Consider the following 21,197-nt stretch of genomic DNA (forward strand, 5'->3'; position numbering starts at 1 on the left):
ACAAGAGACAACATGGCTGTTATGAACATGTGGTTCTTCCTAGTCTGCCAGGATGTTCTTCATTAGCATTTCGCCCCTCTGGAAACCTGTGATATCACTCTCTCTGGGCTTAAAGTGTGTGTTTTCTGAGAAATTAATGTGCATCAGATGTGTAGAAACACACACACACATGCAAGTGAGTGCAGGCACACACACACACACACACCCACGCACACAGATGACAGGCGCTGATGTTTAGCCCCCTGACAACAAGTTAGCTTCATTAAGGGAAACTCGCAAAAGTTCGATGACTGTGTGTGAGTATGTGTGTGTGTGCGAGAGAGACATGTACTGTACTCAAAGTTCTCTCACACAAACAGGAGTGTTTGCAGGTTAATTAAAGCACAGCACTGTAGCTATGATAGCTCTTACGGAATGAGGGAGGTGATGGTAAAAGAGAGGGATCCTGACAGTTGTGGTAATGCCTTTTCACAGCCCAGAGGATTTGCTTTAGAATCTGATTCAAGTAAACACAAATCACTGGCAAGTAATTCGCTAGCTGTTCTAATTTTGTTCAATGCGTGTGCGTGCATACCTCATCCGTTTTCTCCAGAGCCCAACAGGTTCATAACGACAAACATTTCTCCAAACCAGTTCACCCTCCCTCTCGCTCTCTCTCTCTCAAATACAGAAGACAACCAATCAATACCTGTGTCCAAGCCACCTTAGCCAGTATTGATTATGGGAGAAATCATGAGATTGGGCTCTCTGGTACTGTCATCGCTGTGCTTGGATAGTCTATCAGGGGGAATGCTATCTAAATCAAATGAAGATCATAACAGACATGCTATTACACACGGACAGATGTGTATGGGCTTATACAATGTAGGAAAGTGAGACTTTTCAGTCTGTGTGTGTGTCCTAGATCCCTACCTGGCCACATGGTTGATGACAGGAGAGAAGTTGGTGGGCCCGTACAGCTGGACAGACTTCAGACTCTGGTAGTAGGCCTCCATCACACCGTCTATCCCTGCACAGTACGGGTTCTGGGGGTTCCCATTCTACACACACCACAGAGAGGAGGGAGAGAGGCAGGAGGGAGACAGGAGAGGAGGGAGAGAGGCAGGAGAGAGGCAGGAGAGGAGGGAGGCAGGAGAGAGGCAGGAGAGGAGGGAGAGAGGCAGGAGAGAGGCAGGAGAGGAGGGAGGCAGGAGAGGAGGTGATAGCAGTCATCAATACCATTCAGAGGAAGCACAGAGAAGGTGAAATGGACAGTTGTAAACAGAAGGCTGAAGTACAGTACTTTCACTAATTCCAATGCAACCAGAGTGAGACCAAGGGGGGAGAGACGGAAAGAGAGGGAGAGGTAAACAGGGTTCAATCGATGCTGAAACTGTGGCTATTTCCATCCTCCCCATCTCCTTCCATTCCTCTTTCACCACTCCCTCTCCCTCTCTCATTTCTCTCCCTCCCTCCCCTTCCCCCCACCTTTTTCCTCCCTCGCTCCCTCCCTCCCTCCTCTCTCCACCTCTGCATCCTCTCCCTCCTATTCCCTCCCTCCCTCCTCCACCTCCCTCCCTCCTCCTCTTTCTCTTCCCTGCTCCTCCTCCCTCACTCCTCACCAGGGCGAACTCGTGGGAGATCCGCCCGTCCGGGGGCAGCTTGGCTCCGAAGCCCAGGGCGGGGAACATCTTGTCACTGTCGTAGTCCTGGATGATCTCCCCTACAGCCTTCAGGGCCATACCGTAGGCGTTCAGCTGGTACGGGCTCATGTAGTGGAGCGAGGTGGGCTGAGCTGGGTTACCTGCCACGGACAGCAACACATAACTATCACACAGTCCTGTTGAGGGAGGTGTAGAGAGGTCCAGTGGAGAAATCCAGCAAATGGATTTCAAAGGGCTCTATAAAATAACATTGTTTACGGCTACGGGGACAGGTTGATAGTGCCACGACGTCTTTAACCTTGTGCTTCTGTGGTTGCAGCACGGCCGATATATGAACTGTGGGCCTTTCTCCAATGTCCGACTACAGACGTACATTCAGGACACCCCTGCCTGATCACGCAAACAAGCTTGCAGGTCCCGGCAGCACAGCAAGCGAGCTGCTCTGACGACCGAGCCTGTCTCCTGATCGTAGAGACCTCCCCGGAGCATGCAGGGCCCGGCCACAGCTGCTGCTACAGCAGGCGGGTGTGCTGTCCAATCAGAGCTCATCGTCTCTGTTACACCATTAAGAGTGTAAGCCTTTGTGATGATGGAGGGGCCTATTAGGAGGAGGCTTTCCTCCTCATTAGCATACATTTAAATACCACTCTGTTGAGCCTGGGAGACGAGGGCCGGTCTCTTACCGTTTGAGGCGGTGAAATCAATCGCCACGGTGAAGTTAATCTGTGTGCTGGAAGACAAAAGTAGAGGGAGAGTCGAGAGGAAAGGAGGGGAGGGAGAGGAGGGGAGGGAAAGGAGGGTGAGGAGGGGAGGGGAGGGAGAGGAGGGGAGGGAGAGGAGGGGAGGAGGGAGAGAGAGGAGGGGAGGGAAAGGAGCGGAAGAAAAGAGGGAGGAAATTAGTTTATTAATAAACTGCTGCTCGCCCACAGACTGCCACCCAGTAATGACCATAACAAACAATCATCCTAATGAATAGCAAACACAATCTAGCAGAGATGATCAAAGATACAGTTAGAAATCAAGATGAGAAAGAAGGCGCGAGAGAGAGAAAAAGAGCTAAAGGCAAAGAGAGAGAGGCATGTGAGAGAGGGAGGAGAAAACGAAAAAAAAAAAAAAAAAAAAAGTAGAGAGAGATAGAAGGCTGAACATCAATCCTTCTCTAGGTATATTCATAGTAGTGAATTAGAGGAAAATAGAACATTCTCCACAACTCCTGTGGCCCCTCTGTGCCCTGCAGATCTCTGCAGGGTCCTGCTCTGAGAGGCCACCATGGCCGTGTCCTCCTGCACAGCCATGGGAAGGGGAAACACAACCTGCCAACAGAGCTCAGTGAACCAGACCTGAAAAGGCCTGTTTACCCAGGGCGATGGTGGGGGCTAGGGGCCCTCTGCCATCTTGCAGTCCAACTCTGAGGTCCCTCAGCCTGGCTATGCTGTGCAGAGCCCTCCCTTTGAGCCAGAGTTGAGGTATGGTAAAGGGAGGAAAACAGTCGATCCAACACATACGTATTCCCTCTAGGGGGTTCCCTAGTGACTGAATGAAGAGACGCCTTCAGACAGAAGGACGCAGACATGCCCGAGCAGGTCCTGTGCTTCAACCAGACTCTTTATCACTGTATTATATTATTCAGTCGCAGGAGGACAGTCAATATTTTAGTTCGCTTTGGCAATGAAAGCTTAGACAGAAGATGTCGTTTAGTATTCTCAGAAAGGGACTGTGGGCTGGGGGACATGTCAACAAGGACAGGAGGAGGGGGAGACGAAGAGAGAGAGAGGAAGGGGGAGAAGGAAAGAGAGAGTGAGGGGGAGGGTGGAAAAAAGAGAGAAAGGGGAAAGAAAGGAGAATGAGGGGGGAGAAAGAAAAAAAGAGTGAGAGAGAATGAAAGGAGAGGGGGAAAAAGAGAGAGACGGAGGGTCAGAACAGGCGTTTGTGAAGATGCCCAACTCTGTTACGACGTTTCGTGCCGACAGAGACAGACTGAGGCCTGACACTCTGAATTATGCATAACCTCTAACACACACACACAGTGAGAGATTCCATCTGGCTCAGCGCATGCAGACAGACAAAAAAGAGAGGATATAGAGAGAGAAAGAGATGGAGAGAAGAGAATACGAGGAAACGAAAGATGGAGGGAAGGAGGGAGAGATGGATGAAGAGAGATGAATAACAAAAATACAGTATATAGAGGAAGAGAAGGAGAGATGAAGAGAGAGAGAGAGATGAAGAAAGAGAGAGAGAGATGAAGAAAGAGAGCGAGAGAGAGAGAGAGAGAGATGAATAAAGAGAGAGATGAAGAAAGAGAGAGAGAGAGAGAGAGAGCGAGAGAGGAGAAAGAGTGGCCATGAGGCAGATGGAAGAATATGCCATCACTTCCTGGCCAACAACATTGCACATCAACAGTCCTCCACCACTGCTCTGTCTACACAGAAACAACAAACTTAAAATGACCAGAAAGTAGCCACATATTCTAGCATCAGACACACTTCACTACACCTTAAGAGCGAAGGTAAAATGGGTCACTTTTCTGTGTTGAATCCTGTTCTTAGTTAAGTCTGTAATATGGAGAAAGGCTGACAGTCTTATTACCCACTTCAGAACGCAGAGGCTTCAATCCAAAGGCCAGCTGTAGCCTCTGCACCAATAACAAATGAGAATGATCTATGAGGTAAGAGTGAAACATCAGTGTATTGGCTGATGGCGTTGCCCCCGGTGATGTGTGTTCCTAGACATTAAGCCAGTTTGTTAAAGCTCAGCTTCACTGAAACCTTAAAATACACTCTTTCATCCAAATGTCTGTGTGAGTGAGTGTGTATGTCCCTGTCAATCTGTTTAGTGGAAGAAAAAATTGGCTGACTTTCAAATGTAGATGGCCTGCGAGTGCTGAATGCTATCTTGTGGTAAAGACTGTTTCTCTCCAGAAGCAGAAATGCACTTTCCTTGTCACTGAAAAGACATCTTACTAACCTGGGAACCTCTTATTCATCTGATTTTTTTTACATTTACCAATAACAGTTTGGGAAGAGCATGGCTTCCCTAATAAAACATGTTTGTCTCATTATCGGGCACCGTGATCTGAGCCATTTGAAACCAGTACTGCTGAGGCTAGTGAGTTCAGATCTGATTGGATCATCAGTCTTCCCTTGTCAGCAACACAGAAGCCCTGTAGAAATGTGTGGCTTGTGTTCATTCATTTACCCTGGGTTGGAGAGAGAGAGTCATAGAGAAAGAGAGAGAGAGAGAGAGAGAGAGAGAGGGAGAGAGAGAGAGGGAGGGAGGATGAAAAAGAGAGGAGGACAAAGAGATTTAGGGAGAGAGAGATACTGCAGAACAACAACAGTAAACACTTGTTTTATCACGCAGCTCTGTTGCGTGATGTTACCCAGAGTTGTATAGAGGAACAGCAGAGGGGCAGCGCAGTGGGTCAGAACAAGTTGACATCCACCCAGACAGAAGCAGAGCAGGCTCGTACACAAACATCATACACACTATTTCAGACACACACACACACAATCAATCACACCTGCTCACACCTGCTCACACACATGCACAAGCAGACACAAACCTGCCCTCACAAACACACACAAACACACTTGTCTCCATGGCGGTGTCATGGTGTGACCTGGGGCACAAACTGGGACACCTTTCTCCATCTCTCAGTACAATCAACTCTGGGGCAGAAAGGAACCAATCAGCAACGGGCTGAGAGCCAGCTGATGATCGGCTGCACCAAAATATAAAGAGAGGAATGAAAAGAGAGACAGAAGAGAGAGGGGGGATGATGAACGGATAGACCGAGAGAGGTGGGGAGGAGAGTGTGTGTGTGTGTGTGTGACGGAGGGAGGAGATGGGTTTGCGAACGATCCTCTCCTGCTGCTAGCACCCCAGTGGGTCCAAGTATACTCTGCTGGGAACCAATGTTACCAAGCAGTGCGCTGTCAGGGGGACTGGTGAGGAGGGCGCTCACTGCCATTAAACACCCCAGTAGGTTCATACCTGGAACATGGAATGCCTTTATTAGACAGATGAAGGTTTCTCTAGTGGAACCTTGGGAGACAAGTGTTGCTGTTCTCTGGTAAAGCATGTACCGCTACATCCACACAGCCACACTCTCATCTGCCAAACACGTATACCATTGAATTATTGACATGATAATGTCGAGTTATATTACTGGCTGTGTTGAGTCACATGAACTACGCAGGGCTTGGTCAGTGGGTGTCTGTCTGCCACTGCCCTGGCTGTGCTCTGGTAGAGTCACACTGAGAATGGGTGCACGCATGGCCAGTCAAGATTGGTCAGAGCCAGTCTTTGGAGGTCGGGGGTGTTGTCATGTGATCTCTGCCCCTTCACAGACAGATGTTGTTGACGAGACATGGCTGGCGTCTGTCCATCTGTCCCCAGGCCTCATCCTCTGCACTATCCATCTACTGTATCTGGTGTCTGTGTACTGGAGGGGAGGGAAGAGGAGAGGAAAGGAGGCGAGAGGAGAGGAAAGGAGGCGAGAGGAGAGAGGGATGTTGTGCTGTTCAAATTCAGTCCCATTCCAAAGCACAAATAATCAGTCGTGCTTGTTCCTACCGGTGAGGGCGGGGAGAGAGAGACGACACACAGCAGGAGTGGCCTTGTCAACAACCCTGGCAGGCAGACCTGCCTGTACCGCCACGGAAACACACCAGCACACGAGCACAAGCTCACGAAGCAGACTCCACTCAGATAGGAAGAAAAATACAAAACACACAAACAAACAAGAGCTGTTTATCTTTCTTTCCAAGCTGAAGAGCTGCAATCCAACGATTAGCAGCCTTTAAGGGGAGGTTAGAGAACAGACGAGCTGTGAGTCAACGAAAGTCAGACAACAGCATTCCACAGCCTCTCATGAAAACGACCGCTTTGCCGACAACCGCTGGGCATTCGTGAAGCTTTCTAGAAGCCACCGCGTCCAGAAGCCCACACAGCCACAGCTGTGGAGAGCAGGTGGAGACAGGAGCGCCGTCACCACCTGTCCACCTCAGCATGCTGCTCCTCCTACAGCACAGCCTCCCGCTCACTCCACTGGCTGCCTGATTCCCTGATAGCAATTAGCTGCATGCAATGAGCCAGGACAATGGCTGCCATTCACACTGAGGGTCCTGAATGGCCCTGCTTGGCTAATGAGGGCCCGCTCCTTCAGGTGTCCATCACAAACCTGCAGCCTGGCCTAGTGAGATAAGAGGAGGAGAAGGTCTCAGTTCATATACAGGTTAAAATAAGTACGTTTCCGACACACACACACACACACACACAAACACATGCGAAAAACTCACCATGCAGAACAGTTAGACCATTATAAAACACTAGTGGTCCATTACAGTCCATTTAGGCTTGAGGCAGGGAAACAGCACAGTCCAACAGCCCACCCTAGCCCCCCACAAACTGTGAAAGTGCTGTTAAGTAGAGCATGGTTCTGGTTCAGTTTACTAGGACACAACTTGAGGGTGTGATTTCCATTAGCAAAGACAGGCACCCATATAGTCCTGCACGTGCAGTACAGCCGGCTAGCATCCTGATCCAGCACCTCCAGCTGTAGCACTCGGTGTCTGGGGAGGACACACGCATGCACCCCCCCTCCCCTCCGGACCACACCCAGGGCCTCCACACTGCATCCTTCTACAGGGACCATCCATCCATCCACAGCAGACCAGCCAGGCCCCCAGCCTGCTCCAGGGCCGGGCCGGGCCGGGCCGGGCGGGGCGGGGCAGTCTGCCTGAGTGTGTCTGTGGTGCTGCCCCTGGTCTCCCTCCCCACTGGGAGTCTAATGAAAGAAGGAACGTGTGGGCGAGCTTTCCGACACGCATGGCCGCACGCTGTCAGTCCTCCCGAGACACACTCAGTCATTCACACACACACACACACACACACGCACGCATGCACACACACACACGCACACACACACGCACGCACACACACACACACACACGCACACACACACACGCACTGCAAGCGAGGACGGGCTCATGCCCACAGGCGCACACACTGGCGTGCACGCTCAAACACGCCCACACGCGCACACTCTCCACCTGAAATCCAATCAGACCACCTGTCACTCTCTCCCTCTCCTTTCTCTCTTCCCCCCCCCCTTGTCTTCTTTCTATCTTTTTCTGTCTCCTTTCTTTCGCGTCCGCTCCACATTCCTCTAGGGTTATTCGTTCAGTAAGGTCATTCCTAGTAGTGTTAGTACAGCCAATCAGAAAGAGGCTTCTGATAGTAACCTAAGATGCCGACTGTTAACCTACTGTGAACCTTCAGCACCCATCATCCCAATTAAACCCACCTGATAGTCACACACACACCCCAACACACCCCCTCCCCCCCCCCCACACACACACACAAACATGCATGCAGCCTGGTCACCTACCCTCCTTTGATGTAGTCCAGGAAGGTGACTTCAATGTCCACCAGGAAGGACAACAGGGTTACCTGGGGAGAACCCAGGCAGGGTGAAGTGTAAACATAAAGAGTTTCCGTGTAGATCAGTGTAAACCAAACAGGCTTAGTAGTACAGTAGTCTGGCAACACACCTGACATCCCAAACACACCTACTGTGTGTGTACACAGACGGATTCCACACAGACACAACAGGGGCGTTTGAGATTACGGTCTAGAATGTTCTTGACTCACAGTTCCCGAGTTGAGGTACTTTTTCTTCTTGCCTTTCTTCTTGGGATTCACCACCTGCAGGGAGTTCAAGTAGCTGGTTAGCTCCTGATCTGTGGCCGGGGCTTGAGCTCAGTACAGGCTGTATAGACTCAAGGAGGCTGGCCGGCCCTCCGCCACCACACACACATTACCACTCCTGCTGGAGGCTCGCTCTGCACATGCTCACGGATTACAGCAGAGGTCAAGGGTGAGCCTTGTGTGTGTGTGTGTGTGAGAGAGTGATAGAGAAGAAAGAGAGATAAAAAGAGATAAAAATAAATGAAATGAAAAGCAGTCTCTCTCATTCACTCCCTCGAACACACACACACACACACACACACAGATCATCTTGTAATATCTCTGGGTGGCCCTGGGCTGTTTTCATCCTGACACCTGACGAAGGTGTAAGAAGTCAGCCTTGACTCTGTAGCCTGGGGGAGGTTCTCATGTGAATATGTCAGGATTTTAATCAGGACTTCCAAATGTAATGAAGCTGTATGGTCAGTGTAGCGCGCCGGGGAGAGGAGAGAGGAGGGGAGGGAGTAGAGTAGGGGAGAGAGGAGGGGAGAGAGGAGGGGAGGGAGTAGAGTAGGGGAGAGAGGAGGGGAGAGAGGAGGGGAGAGAGGAGGGGAGAGAGTAGAGTAGGGGAGAGAGGAGGGGAGAGAGGAGGGGAGAGAGGAGGGGAGGGAGTAGAGTAGGGGAGAGAGGAGGGGAGAGAGGAGGGGAGAGAGGAGGGGAAGGAGTAGAGTAGGGGAGAGAGGAGGGGAGAGAGGAGGGGAGAGAGGAGGGGAGGGAGTAGAGTAGGGGAGAGAGGAGGGGAGAGAGGAGGGGAGAGAGGAGGGGAGGGAGTAGAGTAGGGGAGAGAGGAGGGGAGAGAGGAGGGGAGAGAGGAGGGGAGGGAGTAGAGTAGGGGAGAGAGGAGGGGAGAGAGGAAGGGAAAGAGGAGGGGAGAGAGGAGGGGAGGGAGTAGAGTAGGGGAGAGAGGAGGGGAGAGAGGAAGGGAAAGAGGAGGGGAGAGAGGAGGGGAGAGAGGAGGGGAGAGAGGAGGGGAGAGAGGAGGGGAGAGAGGAGGGAGGAGAGGAGGGGAGAGAGGAGGGGAGAGAGGAGGGGAGAGAGGAGGGGAGAGAGGAGGGAGGAGAGGAGGGGAGAGAGGAGGGGAGAGAGGAGGGGAGAGAGGAGGGGAGAGAGGAGGGGAGAGAGGAGGGGAGAGAGGAGGGGAGAGAGGAGGGAGGAGAGGAGGGGAGAGAGGAGGGGAGAGAGGAGGGGAGAGAGGAGGGGAGAGAGGAGGGGAGGAGAGGAGGACACACTCCCAGGCTGACGATATGCGTATCTGGCCTCACTGTAGAGCAACCAGAGGCTCGGACATCCTGAAGGTGAAGCTATGATTGCTAGTCTTTTGTGCAACGTACCAAAACACAAGGACACTGTGTGTAGATACATGTACACATAAACAAATACACACACAGACGTACGCAGGTAAAGGAACCCCGATGGGCGCACACACACACACACACAGAGAAAGTGACAGTTGGTGTCTTGTGTGTTTTGTCAGCCTGGTGGTCTAGCACGAGAGGACGTCACATCAAGTCAACTGAGACACAGATGAGACGAGAGTCCGATAACACTTTTGATCTGGCTGTGTGTGTACTATATGTGTGTGTGTGCATACTATTTGCACGTGCGTGTGTGTAGTATATGCGTGTGTGTGAGAGTGTATGTGCTTAGCATTGTGATGACTGTAAGCAGATGGCAGGGTTTTTCCTGCATACAGAAAAGTTTGGCGCGTGCCAAAGCCGTTGCAATGCATGTCAGCGAATATGTTCTCAATAGTATGTTTCATGTAGGCTACAGGTGGAACCCTCGTTCTGTTTTGATCAATAGTAATCGAGTTGATAAGCGTGTCTTCTTGTCTGATCAATACGCAACTTTGAGGTGCGCGAAGAATTGTCGTTCCGCTGCGAGGGCCAGCCCGACGTGCACGAGTACACCTGTACAAATGCAAATGAAATTTCTACTCAAAATGCTGACAAAAGTTTTATTTACGATTTCCAACGCAGCCTCCATTGGTATTCTTAACCTGGAATGATAATATATAGTGCAGTGTTTCCTCTATGGCTACATTTCTGCCGCCACGGTATCAGAAATCAGGCTGTACAACATTTTAGGCAGTCTATCAGCAGTGATTGTTAGAGTGCTTGTTGGAGAATTGCACGGACACGAGCTTCACACCGCAGTTGAGATTGCGTGTTAAGCCTGTTATTGTATAAGTCTATAGTTCTTGCAAATTTAAATCAAGTTAACTGGTGATTTTTGTTGTTTGTATTCTTCCCCTGCTAGCTAAATTGTATGTTGATTCGATAGCGATTGCTGCCCTTGCTCAGGTTTGTATTTTAGGTGCATTATTATGCTGAAGTAGTTTTAATTAATAAAAGTGGGTTTATTGTTATTATTTGCTACAGAATACTTAGCCTATCAAGATCAAATGAAGCAGGCAGTGTACATGCTTCAGAGTGGCCTACCTTAATCGATAGGCTAGGCTACTACTGACCATTTACAATAAATTGTTACGTCAATTATTAATTGGCAGCATTTATGCCATTTAGAGCATACTTTATGAATGTAAGGTGTCTTTAAGTAGCCTAACTCTATTGCTTTAGGGGAAATAGGACGAAAATATGTGCAATATTACATTAGCTATTAGACTATTACAGGGGGGGGGGGGTGCAAAACACCTGGGAATAAATACACTGATTAGAAAAAAAGAATACATATATATATATTTTTTGGAGCACCGAAGACCCATTTTGACCCAGGAAAAACCCTGAGATGGATTAAGGTCAAACTTACACCCACACTTACGAGAACTGAGTGGAAACACCAGGCCTTCCACAATCAGCCATGGAGGACAATACAGACTGAGAAATGATGATAGATTGTAACAGCCAGAGACCCTCTATCTATGACGGCACACCATTACCTGTGTGTGTGTGCTTGTGTGTAGGTGTCATTTGACAAACAGCCAGTGAATTTAGAATAACTGTGTGCCATTGTGCTGCTTCTTTTATTTAATCAGGAAGTGTTTCTGTGGCCCAGTTGAGTGGTGACTCAGTTGGGTGATCACTGTTCCTCATCCACCCTCACATGTAGACCTGCCTCACTGGGCTGGCTGGCTCTGGGAGGCACCCAGGTTCCCCCCCCCCCCCCCCCCCCCCCCCCCCCCCCCCCACACACACACGCACACGCACACAGCACTCACCTCATACACGTTAAACTGTGATTGTCCCCGTGAAAGCTCTCTGTAGCTGGTGCTGAACTCTCCTATGAAGTCATGGCTAAAAACAGAACACACACACACACATACAAATACACACATACATACAGATTTTCCAGAATTAAGTTTAGATGACACATTATAAAGTAGAAAATGTCTTCATATACTGGTGGCATTTCAAATCTCATTAAGTAGACAAACAGAATAAAAACTGAGGAGCCGGTGACAGAATCTGGATACATGTGTGTTTGCTGAGATTAGTGACAGACTTAGATAATTAATCAGAGGCCATTATAGGTCTTAACAATAAAGAGAGACATTAACAGTGTGTCATTCAAAAGGGCTTTGATTATAATTCTATGGCACATTTATGTCAGTCATTTACAATCAGTCATTTGGGGCTTCTTTGACAGACACATTTTCACAGCTTAGAAATTCAAGACCAGTGTGTTTCTAACCAAGACCAGTGTGTTTCTAACCAAGGCCAGTGTGTTTCTAACCAAGACCAGTGTGTTTCTAACCAAGACCAGTGTGTTTCTAACCAAGATAAAGAAGGATACAAGAGAAGGAGTAAGAGAACGAAAAAAGTGTCTTTTGTCAAAATACTTCTGGGCTGCTGGATTTAACAAATGGAGCATTCCCAAAAGTGGTGACCCTTAAAGTGTTTAAACCCTTTAAACACATCTAAACGACCTCCCACTAGTACTAGACCCTGTGCTGTGAAACAATGACACTCATGATGTAATTTCCTCTTTGGACAGGCACGGGCCGACGAACTCTCAGTCCATCAACATCAATCCTCATCCAACTGCCTTACCCTCTAGAAAAACAGAGTAGAATCAGTCCCATGTCATCAAGATCATATTTCCCTACATACTGCAACTCCCCATGAATAAGCAACTAAAGACGATTCCTGTTTAATGTATGTTTCATTCATGCAGATCGATTTTTAAATGTGAACTACCTTCCATCTCTGTCCCAATCGTACACCTCGATCTTGATCGTTCTGTTGAGAGAGGAACAGGAACGACCTTGTTAAGACGAGACACTTGCCCTGGCAACATCCTGTACAATATTGATGTTAAATTATTACTCAAAATGTGAGAGACTGATCTACTTCAGTTAGAAAGTAGTATACAAACTATCATTATGTATATGACATGAAGGGTGTATGCGCCTTCGAAATGAAAAGACATATGTCAACTATAACCATACATAACCATTCATCAACACTTAAGCAGTGGTAATGCCAGATAAAAATGAATTTGACCTCCCCCCCATATCTATTTTTGCAATCTTTTGTGGGCAGAGGGGATGAAAAATAAGGGAATAGTCTGTATGAGAAAGATATGTAGTGTTATCACGCTATCTTCCGCCCCCTCAAACAGACAGATGATTTTCTCTGAGATGAGAGTCTGTTCCTTCACACAAGAATGGAGGGAGAGGGAGAAATATAGAGCTAGAGAGACGGAGAGAAGGAACGAGAGAGAAAAAGAGAGGGGAGAGAGAGGAAAGCCAGATGGAAATCGGGAGAGTGAGCGGAGATAGAAAGAGAAAGAGAGAGATAGGGAGAGAGTAAGGCGACTCTGACATTGTTATTCACCCGTAAGCTGCAATTCAATCTGCCTCAATTTCAGCTGTGGGCTCTGAAATACAGAGGCTCCACAGGAACAGGAACACGAAATCAGAGTTTTTTGAGAGCAGGATGAACAGAAGCACTGAACAAGAGCTAGTCATTAGACGTGGAAACACTACATACCTGAGAGCAGAGGAGATGGAGGAAAAGAGGAGAGGAAGAGGAGAGGAAGAGGAGAGGAAGAGGAGAGAAGAGCAGCGATGAGAGACTACAATTGAAGATCAACATGTGGGGGGTAGGAGGTGAGGTGCTACTCTAGAGAGCTGGAGAAGGGGGGGGGGGGGGCAAGGTAGGTGGTCCTGATGGAGGAGAGGGGGTGATGCGAGGTAGAAAAGGAGGTGAAGAGCTAGTGCAGAGAGCTTGAGTGAAAGGAGGGAAGGCTGGAGGGATCAAAGGAAGGGGAGGACAGCTCATACTAACATACTGAAATGTTTTATCTCAGAGAAACAATTACTGATTTGCTGCTGTTTGAGGCTCTGACAGGAGAGTGATGAGTCGACAGACCAGACAATATATATCTGCTCTGTCTGTGATCCCTAAGGGCTTGTAGGGCTTGTGTGTGTGCATGCATGCAATGCATGCGTGTGTGTGTGAGCACTCATGCGTGTGTAGGTGTGTATGCGTGCCTCCGCATGTGTGTGTGTGCTTGCCTGAGTGTTTATGCGTGGAGAGAGGGAGGGAGAGAGAGAGAGAGGGACAGAGCGAGAGAGATAGAGAGTTGCAGTGCTAACAGGAGTCCATCAGCAGAGCTTTCAGTAGGACACCCAGATCGGCTACGGCTGGCTCTCTAAGCTCTGCTTCCCCTGCCTGTCCCTTATCTCCCCACCCACCAGCCCTTACACACACCAGCAATGTGTGTGTGTGTGTGTGTGTGTGTGTGTGTGTGTGTGAGAATGTGCACACGTGTCTGTGTGTGTGTGTGTTTTGTGAGTGTTTCCCAGTCACAGATAACAGCGCTCTCTAACTAACCCCGGCACAAAGAAGAGGAGCCCAGCTCCAATCAATGCAGCAGGGGCAGCTCAGTCCACCAATCAGAGGCTGGGGGTGCCAGAGCTGGCAGCTCTGACGACTGGAGAGAAGGACATGCTTCACAGGGAGAGAACACACACACACATAAACACACACACACACACAAACACACACACACCATGACCAGAACCTCACCGGTCATAGTCTCCGTTGCAGAGAGCTCGTACTGGGATCTTGAAGGCCTGCCACACTGGGTTCAGAGTGTTCTTCACCACCTCGGTCTTATGGCAGATGGTGAACCTGAGGGAGACACAAACATACACACACACAGACACATTAGTTCCAAGGATGAGGATGGAGAACCTCCCAGGAGTAAGATCAGCTCACCTCCTAGAGAGAACCCTGACTGAGAACCTACAGCACTGTGATCTTAATCTGGGTTTACTAGTGCCCTGGTTCAGTGGTTCACTGGTTCCCTGGTTCCCTGGTTTCCTGGTTTACTAGTTCCCTGGTTCCCTGCCCTGTGCACCAGTTGCCCACACTGCACTAGGCTTGTGTGTGATTCATCCATTAAATCAGTGTGTGTGAGCTCCTTATCTGACCTGGCAGACACGGCTGAGGAGTAAAGTCCCTGCAGGACACACACACACACACACACATGGACTGACACACACGCACTGACACACACACACTCACAGGCACATACAAAAGCTAGATGTTTACCTAAAGGAATTCAATACAAACTAATTTCCTCCATACCCACAGGGGAGTGATGGAGGGATGCGAGTGGAGGAGAGGAAGACAGAATTTGATAGAGGTGTGGACTCACGTTCCATCCTCATTGCTCCGGTAGAAGACAAGGAAAGGGTCGGATTTGCCAAAGAAATCTTTCTTGTCCAATTTGTTGCCACAGAACTGCATCATCACTGATTCCTAGTGGATAGATGAAGAATAAGCGATTCAGAGTATGTGTGCATGTGTGTATCCTGGGTTGTGGGGGATGGGGGTGGAGTCTTGGGTCATGTGCACAGTTCCAGTAAATAAACAAACTGAAATATTATGATCCACACTCACCCTGCAGTTGCCTAGCTCTTCAGCCTTGACGATGATGGTCCCACACTTCTTATTGGGTATGCCCCTGCATAACAATGCACAGACACACGTTCATCAGCTCCTGCTCTCCCAGGACCCACGCCAGGGTACGGGTCACTCATTTGGAAAAGTCCCAGACGGATTAACTCTGAGGCAAACCACATCTTTCACACCCTGTACTGGTCATGAACGATTGCTTTAGACTCAGAACTGTGTGTCATGTCTTCTGTGAACCCTACAGGAAACACACCCATCACCTCATGGAAAAGTCCAGAACTAGAGAGTTCTAGTAATATTTGTGGAGCACAAAGAGTCCTGTGTGTTTGTGTGTGTGTGATACATCTAGTTAGACACACCACATTTTCTAAGCCCCCAAAAACCATAAACAACACAATTTGTCCAAGTCTCCATCCCGTCGTCTTAATACTTCAATATGAAAGGGTTTGAAAAGAACCACTGGAGCCTGGCAAGAATCTAGAGACACATAAACGATCTGTAGCTCGCAACGGCCACTCCTCAGAACCAAGGCCAAGCTACTGATGAGTATACCTGTAGAAGAAGAAGAATTCCGAGCAGCAGAAATTGACTGAGGCGTTTATTTAGGAAGCCTGAAATTGAGGTCGCGGACCCCTGTTTGTGTGAAGGGAGCCCCATCCGGATGCAGCTAGTCAGCGGTGAGGGACAAGGCCTCTGGATGACACAGCTATCGGGGAAATGGATCCTTACACTTCCATTGTGTGTCTGCTTTCTATCTGATGAGCAGTTGTCTATTTTAAGCCACGGTGAACCACAGTGAAGAACTCCCAGTTTCAGAGTCCTTTCATACTTGAGCCAGGGGGTCTGGAGAAGGTAAGGTAATCAGTTCCACGTCCATTACCTCCAAACCCACCATGAAAATGAGCCCATCTCCTGTGGCAGACGTCCATTCTCCGTTGGTTATGTTAGGAGAACGCTTCATTGGCAGTTGAGCAGATTGAGGCCTGATTGAGCCTTAAAAACCAGAGGTGGTTTATGATGGAGAGAATTACTCTAATTGGGGATGGAAATAGCCCAGACTTGGAGACAGACAGAGACAGATGAACTATGTGTGTGTCTCTTGTGGGTGTGTGTCTCTCTATGCATGCATGCATGCTTGTGTATGTGTTCTATTCTAATCTTGCCCATGCCAGGATTATTGAAGCCCACAGTCAATTGAAAGGAGGCTCATTTCCTACACTTAGTTCCTCACACATTCAGCTAAGGGACCTGTCTTCTATAAGAGGATTACACAAACAACCAGTATTTACAGGCTGTTTCACCACAGGATAACAGTGTAGAACGCTATTGTAGAGACATTAAAGAAAAGTCATGTACTATATGAGTATGTGCGCACTGTTTCCTTATGTGCACACAGAGTGTGTGTCTGTACAGTACGTGTGTGTGTGTCCATGTGTGTAGCTGTGTGAAAGCTGTGCCTATACAAACCTGTGTGCGTATCCCAGAGGCCAGGTCAGGGGAGAGTGGCCACAGTAATAGACAGGTATTCCAGCTCCATTGAGCTGAAGGCAGTGCTACTTTAACCTTGAGCCAAACAGCTACTCTGTGTAAACGCAGCTATTCCAGCTGAAGCTGATTGCTGCCTAACTGGATCAGCACATTTTCTGCCACTTCCATTTTATGAACCACAGCGCCAATACTTAACCTCCCCCCCCTGCTCCCTCCCTCCCCCTTTCTCTATCTCTCTCTCTTCCTGTCTCTCTCTTCCTGTCTCTCTCTCACACACCTCTAATCCAGCATGTCCATTATAGTGCTTTTGCAAATCACAAAATACTAACGGAATGGGTCCTTGTGTACGTTGACAAACAAAAAAACACTGTACAGACATTTAATTAGATAGAGTGTGTGTGTGTGTGTGCGTGTGTGTGAGTGTGTGTGGTGTGGCTTGCTTGCTTTTACAGCCGAGAAAGCAAATTCATTATGACAAGCAGGTCTGCACTGTACGATAAATCTAAATTCTAGACGTTTTCTTTGTCACATTCACTCTTCCACAACCAAACATATTCCTGTCATCAAAGTTACAGAAAACTAAATAACTAGCTAACAGTCTCTTCGTGTTTCTAACTGTAAAACTTCTTGTTTTTATACCTTCCCTGTATCTGACCCACTTCAAGTTCTTAATTAATAGTTAGCACAATTTGATCAAGATAAGTGTCATTCCTGTCATTCTGTCTTTCTTATGAATCTAAACCCATCCTCCACCCACACACACACACACACGCACACACACACACACACGCTCGCTCTGTCTCTCCACCTTTTCTCATCATCTCTCCTCATTGTACCACAAACAGAAGTACAGTGACTAGTTCCCACAACACACATTTTACCACTCTCTACTCTTATTTCTCTCTTACAAGTGAAACCTACAGGAAACACACGCTCATACACAGATTTAATGGATGCATCTCTCACACACACACACACACAGACACACACACAGACACTGACCTGGGAAATAAGAGCCCAGAACCAGGAGCCGGTGTCTCCATGACAACTCTAACGGGTGGGAGAATCTGAGAAGCCCACAGGGGCTAGTGAATATATTGAATATATATCTCTGCTCATTATTTCCAAAAGCATGCTCATGTATTTCAACAAATTGGAGGGAGTGAAAATGTCATTCTGAGAGAGAGAGAGAGAGAGAGAGACACAGAGAGTGAGAGAGAGAGAGAGAGAGAGAGAGAGAGAGAGAGAGAGAGAGAGAGAGAGAGACAGTAGATAGTCCAAAGACACACATTGTCTGAAGACTAGTCTTATGGGAACTATAAAGCGAAGATGTGAATATGTACCAGTATACACCCCAGCAGCTGTCTGGGCACTGGAACAACTCCACATGGAATAGAAAACAATCAAATCGTTTCCTCAACAGCAATCAAGTCATAGAAATCTGTTGTAACTCACTATCTGTCTGCTCCCTGGTAGACTGAGAGAACAGAGGTGTCAGTCTCAATATCTCTCTTCCTCCCTCATTTCAGTGTATTGAGAGAGAGAGAGAGAGAGAGAGAGAGAGAGAGAGAGAGAGAGAGACCGAAAGAGAGAGAGAGAGACCGAAAGAGAGAGAGAGAGACCGAAAGAGAGAGAGAGAGAGAGAATGAGACAGAGAGGAGTGTGAGAAAGAGAGGAAGACAGAGAGATACAACGAGAGACAGAGAAAGATAGACACTTCTGAAAGCTCTAATCAAAACACATGGATTTGCAATCAGCATCTGGAGAGAGCTGGATAATTAACACTGGGCCGCCCTGGCGGCAGCCCTGCTGCCTTCTTAAGAGCCGCGTCACAATTATCTCCACCCAGGAGAGAGGGGACCTGGCCCCACCCTCCTGCCTCCATGTGATCCTCGAAGCCTGTCACCCAGGAGCTAAGGAAGGGTGCACTGTTGTTGCTGTCCAGCTGTTCTTCACTGACTCAGTCTACAGGACACACGGAATGTCTGCATGGGCTCCAAATCTAGGATCGGCAACAAATATGGGGGAGTCAGGTGGCTGAGCGGTGAGGGAATCGGGCTAGTAATCCGAAGGTTGCCAGTTCGATTCCCAGTCATGCCAACTGACGCTGAGTCCTTGGGCAAGACACTTCACCCTACTTGCCTCGGGGGAATGTCCCTGTACTTACTGTAAGTCGCTCTGGATAAGAGCGTCTGCTAAATGACTAAATGTAAATGTAAATATACACACGCAAACACATGCATGCAAATACCCACATGTTAAGGCACACAGAAACACACACACACACAGTTTGTGTGCTCTGTGCTCTGTGAGGCTGCTATGCGCCTCTGGTCTCAGCTAAGGCCCAGATGATGGAGAAGCGTTAGGATTAACGGCCTCTGTCATAAATGGGCTTATTGAATATTCAAGAGCCCATACATTTTTTTGGACACATTTGAAATTCATTACCGGAGTTGTTGGAGAGAGGAAATGTTAGAGGTAATATATGGAAATCAAATGCAAAACGCTCTGACAGAATTTACTTAACTCAAGTGTTATTTTTTTTATGCGTAACAAAAGTGTTAAGTGGGGGCGTATGTAAGTGATGAAGGAGGGAAGGAGAGAGAACAGCTCAGGTATCCACAATTATAAAATACCAACCTTCACAACAGACATACACCGTATAGCACTCAGACAGTTGTCGTACAGAGCATGTGTAGCATTAGATGAATCACTGAACAAGTCTATTCCTGTTCCTACACAAACCCCCTCTTTCCTGACCTCTGTCTATACTAGCTCCGCTGACCTCGTTATCCCACCCCCTTCTTTACTCTGACCAATCAGAAGGTCTACTGTGATGTCACCATGAAAGACCGCTGGCAATGGAACCCTCATGACTTCTCTGTGGAACGTCTCTCAGTATGTGCCTCCAAGATGATTGGCTGCTAGTTAGAGACTAGTGTAAGATGCCAAAGCACAGAGAAATAGTCATACTCACACACACACACACACACAGTACATAGTGTGCACACACACACACACACACACACAGCAAAAAGAAACTCACACAAACATACAAAGAGCACACCGCACATAAACAAACGCATGCAGCTCAAACACACACGGCACATAAACACACACACATACACACACACACACACACACACACATCTACACCTGCAAAGATGTTGACATGACTGGATATGCAGGCAGAAAGGTACACTTTACTGTACACGTCAACATGCCTCTGACTGACCACTGACAGCTCTCTAAATAGACCGTCGCTGAGTCCTTCCTGCACACGCGCGCAGACACACACACACACACACACATACTCCCTCACGTCAGTTGGCGGGCTGATTGAACAGTGTAATTAGCTGTAATTAAGGTTGTTAAAGGTCCCCCCTGTGATGCTGGGGTGCAGGTGTGTGTCTGACGAGAGGAACAGTTTCCTTCCAGACCCCCCCACCCCCATCTGCATCACCCTCCAACCATAGCCCCCAGCCCCTAGCCCCCAGCCCCCAACCACACCCCCCAGCCACACCCCCCAGCCACACCCCCCAGCCACACCCCCCAGCCACACCCCCCAGCCACACCCTCCAACCACACCCCCCAGCCACACCCCCCAGCCACACCCCCCAGCCACACCCTCCAACCACACCCCCCAGCCACACCCTCCAACCACACCCCCCAGCCACACCCTCCAACCCCCAGCCCCCAACCCTAGCTCTAGCCCAAGCCCCAATTCCCAACCCCCAACCCTAGCTCTAGCCCAAATCCCCAACCCCTAACCCTAGCTCTAGCCCCAGCCCCCAACCCTAGCTCTAGCCCCAGCCCCAGCCCCAGCCCCCAACCCCTAACCCTAGCTCTAGCCCCAACCCCCAACCCTAACTCTAGCCCCAGCCCCAGCCCCCAACCCCTAACCCAGCTCTAGCCCCAACCCCCAACCCCCAGCCCCCAACCCTAGCTCTAGCCCAAGCCCCAATCCCCAACCCTAGCTCTAGCCCAAGCCCCCAACCCTAGCTCTAGCCCCAGCCCCAGCCCCCAACCCCTAACCCAGCTCTAGCCCCAGCCAGCACACCCACCTCCGCTCCCCTCAGCTTGACAGCCATGTGAACAATCAAACAGAGTACCTAAATAGCTGCAGACTGCAGACAGCTCATCTCATCATCCTAATCACAGGTGATAGATAGACAGATTGGTGTTTCCGGACTACATTAGCTTCTCATTGAGAAACACACACCACAGGAAGGAGACAGCTCAGCCTGGCACAGCAGCTGCATGTACCTCAGAACCTGGACGTTAATGGCTACACACACATGTAATGACTAAGTCAGATTTCTGTCAGCCTCATGCTCATCCTCTTCAGCTATTCTGGGTACATGATGCAGATGCCACCGTCATGAATATCTGTCCATCAATCCTGTTGGAGCACAATAGAGATAGAAAT

The 21,197-nt window shown here is 48.9% G+C and overlaps 1 protein-coding gene across 5 annotated transcripts in view; it reads right to left on the bottom strand.

Moving 5' to 3' along the window:
* LOC136959874 (copine-8) overlaps nt 1-21,197 on the bottom strand; it is a 51,137-nt gene that overhangs the window by 4,779 nt on the left and 25,161 nt on the right. For 2 of the 5 annotated variants that reach the window (XM_067254082.1, XM_067254083.1), the window contains exons 7-16: nt 15,266-15,329; nt 15,021-15,124; nt 14,387-14,491; nt 12,548-12,592; nt 11,572-11,647; nt 8,298-8,351; nt 8,035-8,096; nt 2,327-2,373; nt 1,602-1,783; nt 913-1,040 (exon numbers count right to left, since the gene is read on the bottom strand). In XM_067254082.1, the coding sequence (XP_067110183.1) occupies nt 913-1,040; nt 1,602-1,783; nt 2,327-2,373; nt 8,035-8,096; nt 8,298-8,351; nt 11,572-11,647; nt 12,548-12,592; nt 14,387-14,491; nt 15,021-15,124; nt 15,266-15,329 (867 nt within the window). Of the gene's footprint in view, nt 1-594; nt 660-912; nt 1,041-1,601; nt 1,784-2,326; nt 2,374-8,034; nt 8,097-8,297; nt 8,352-11,571; nt 11,648-11,670; nt 12,407-12,547; nt 12,593-14,386; nt 14,492-15,020; nt 15,125-15,265; nt 15,330-21,197 lie in introns of those variants that run through there. The other 3 variants (XM_067254084.1, XM_067254081.1, XM_067254085.1) reach the window with 3 other exon arrangements.

The sequence above is a fragment of the Osmerus mordax genome, chromosome 17, assembly GCF_038355195.1.
Source record: "Osmerus mordax isolate fOsmMor3 chromosome 17, fOsmMor3.pri, whole genome shotgun sequence".
NCBI lineage: Eukaryota > Metazoa > Chordata > Actinopteri > Osmeriformes > Osmeridae > Osmerus > Osmerus mordax.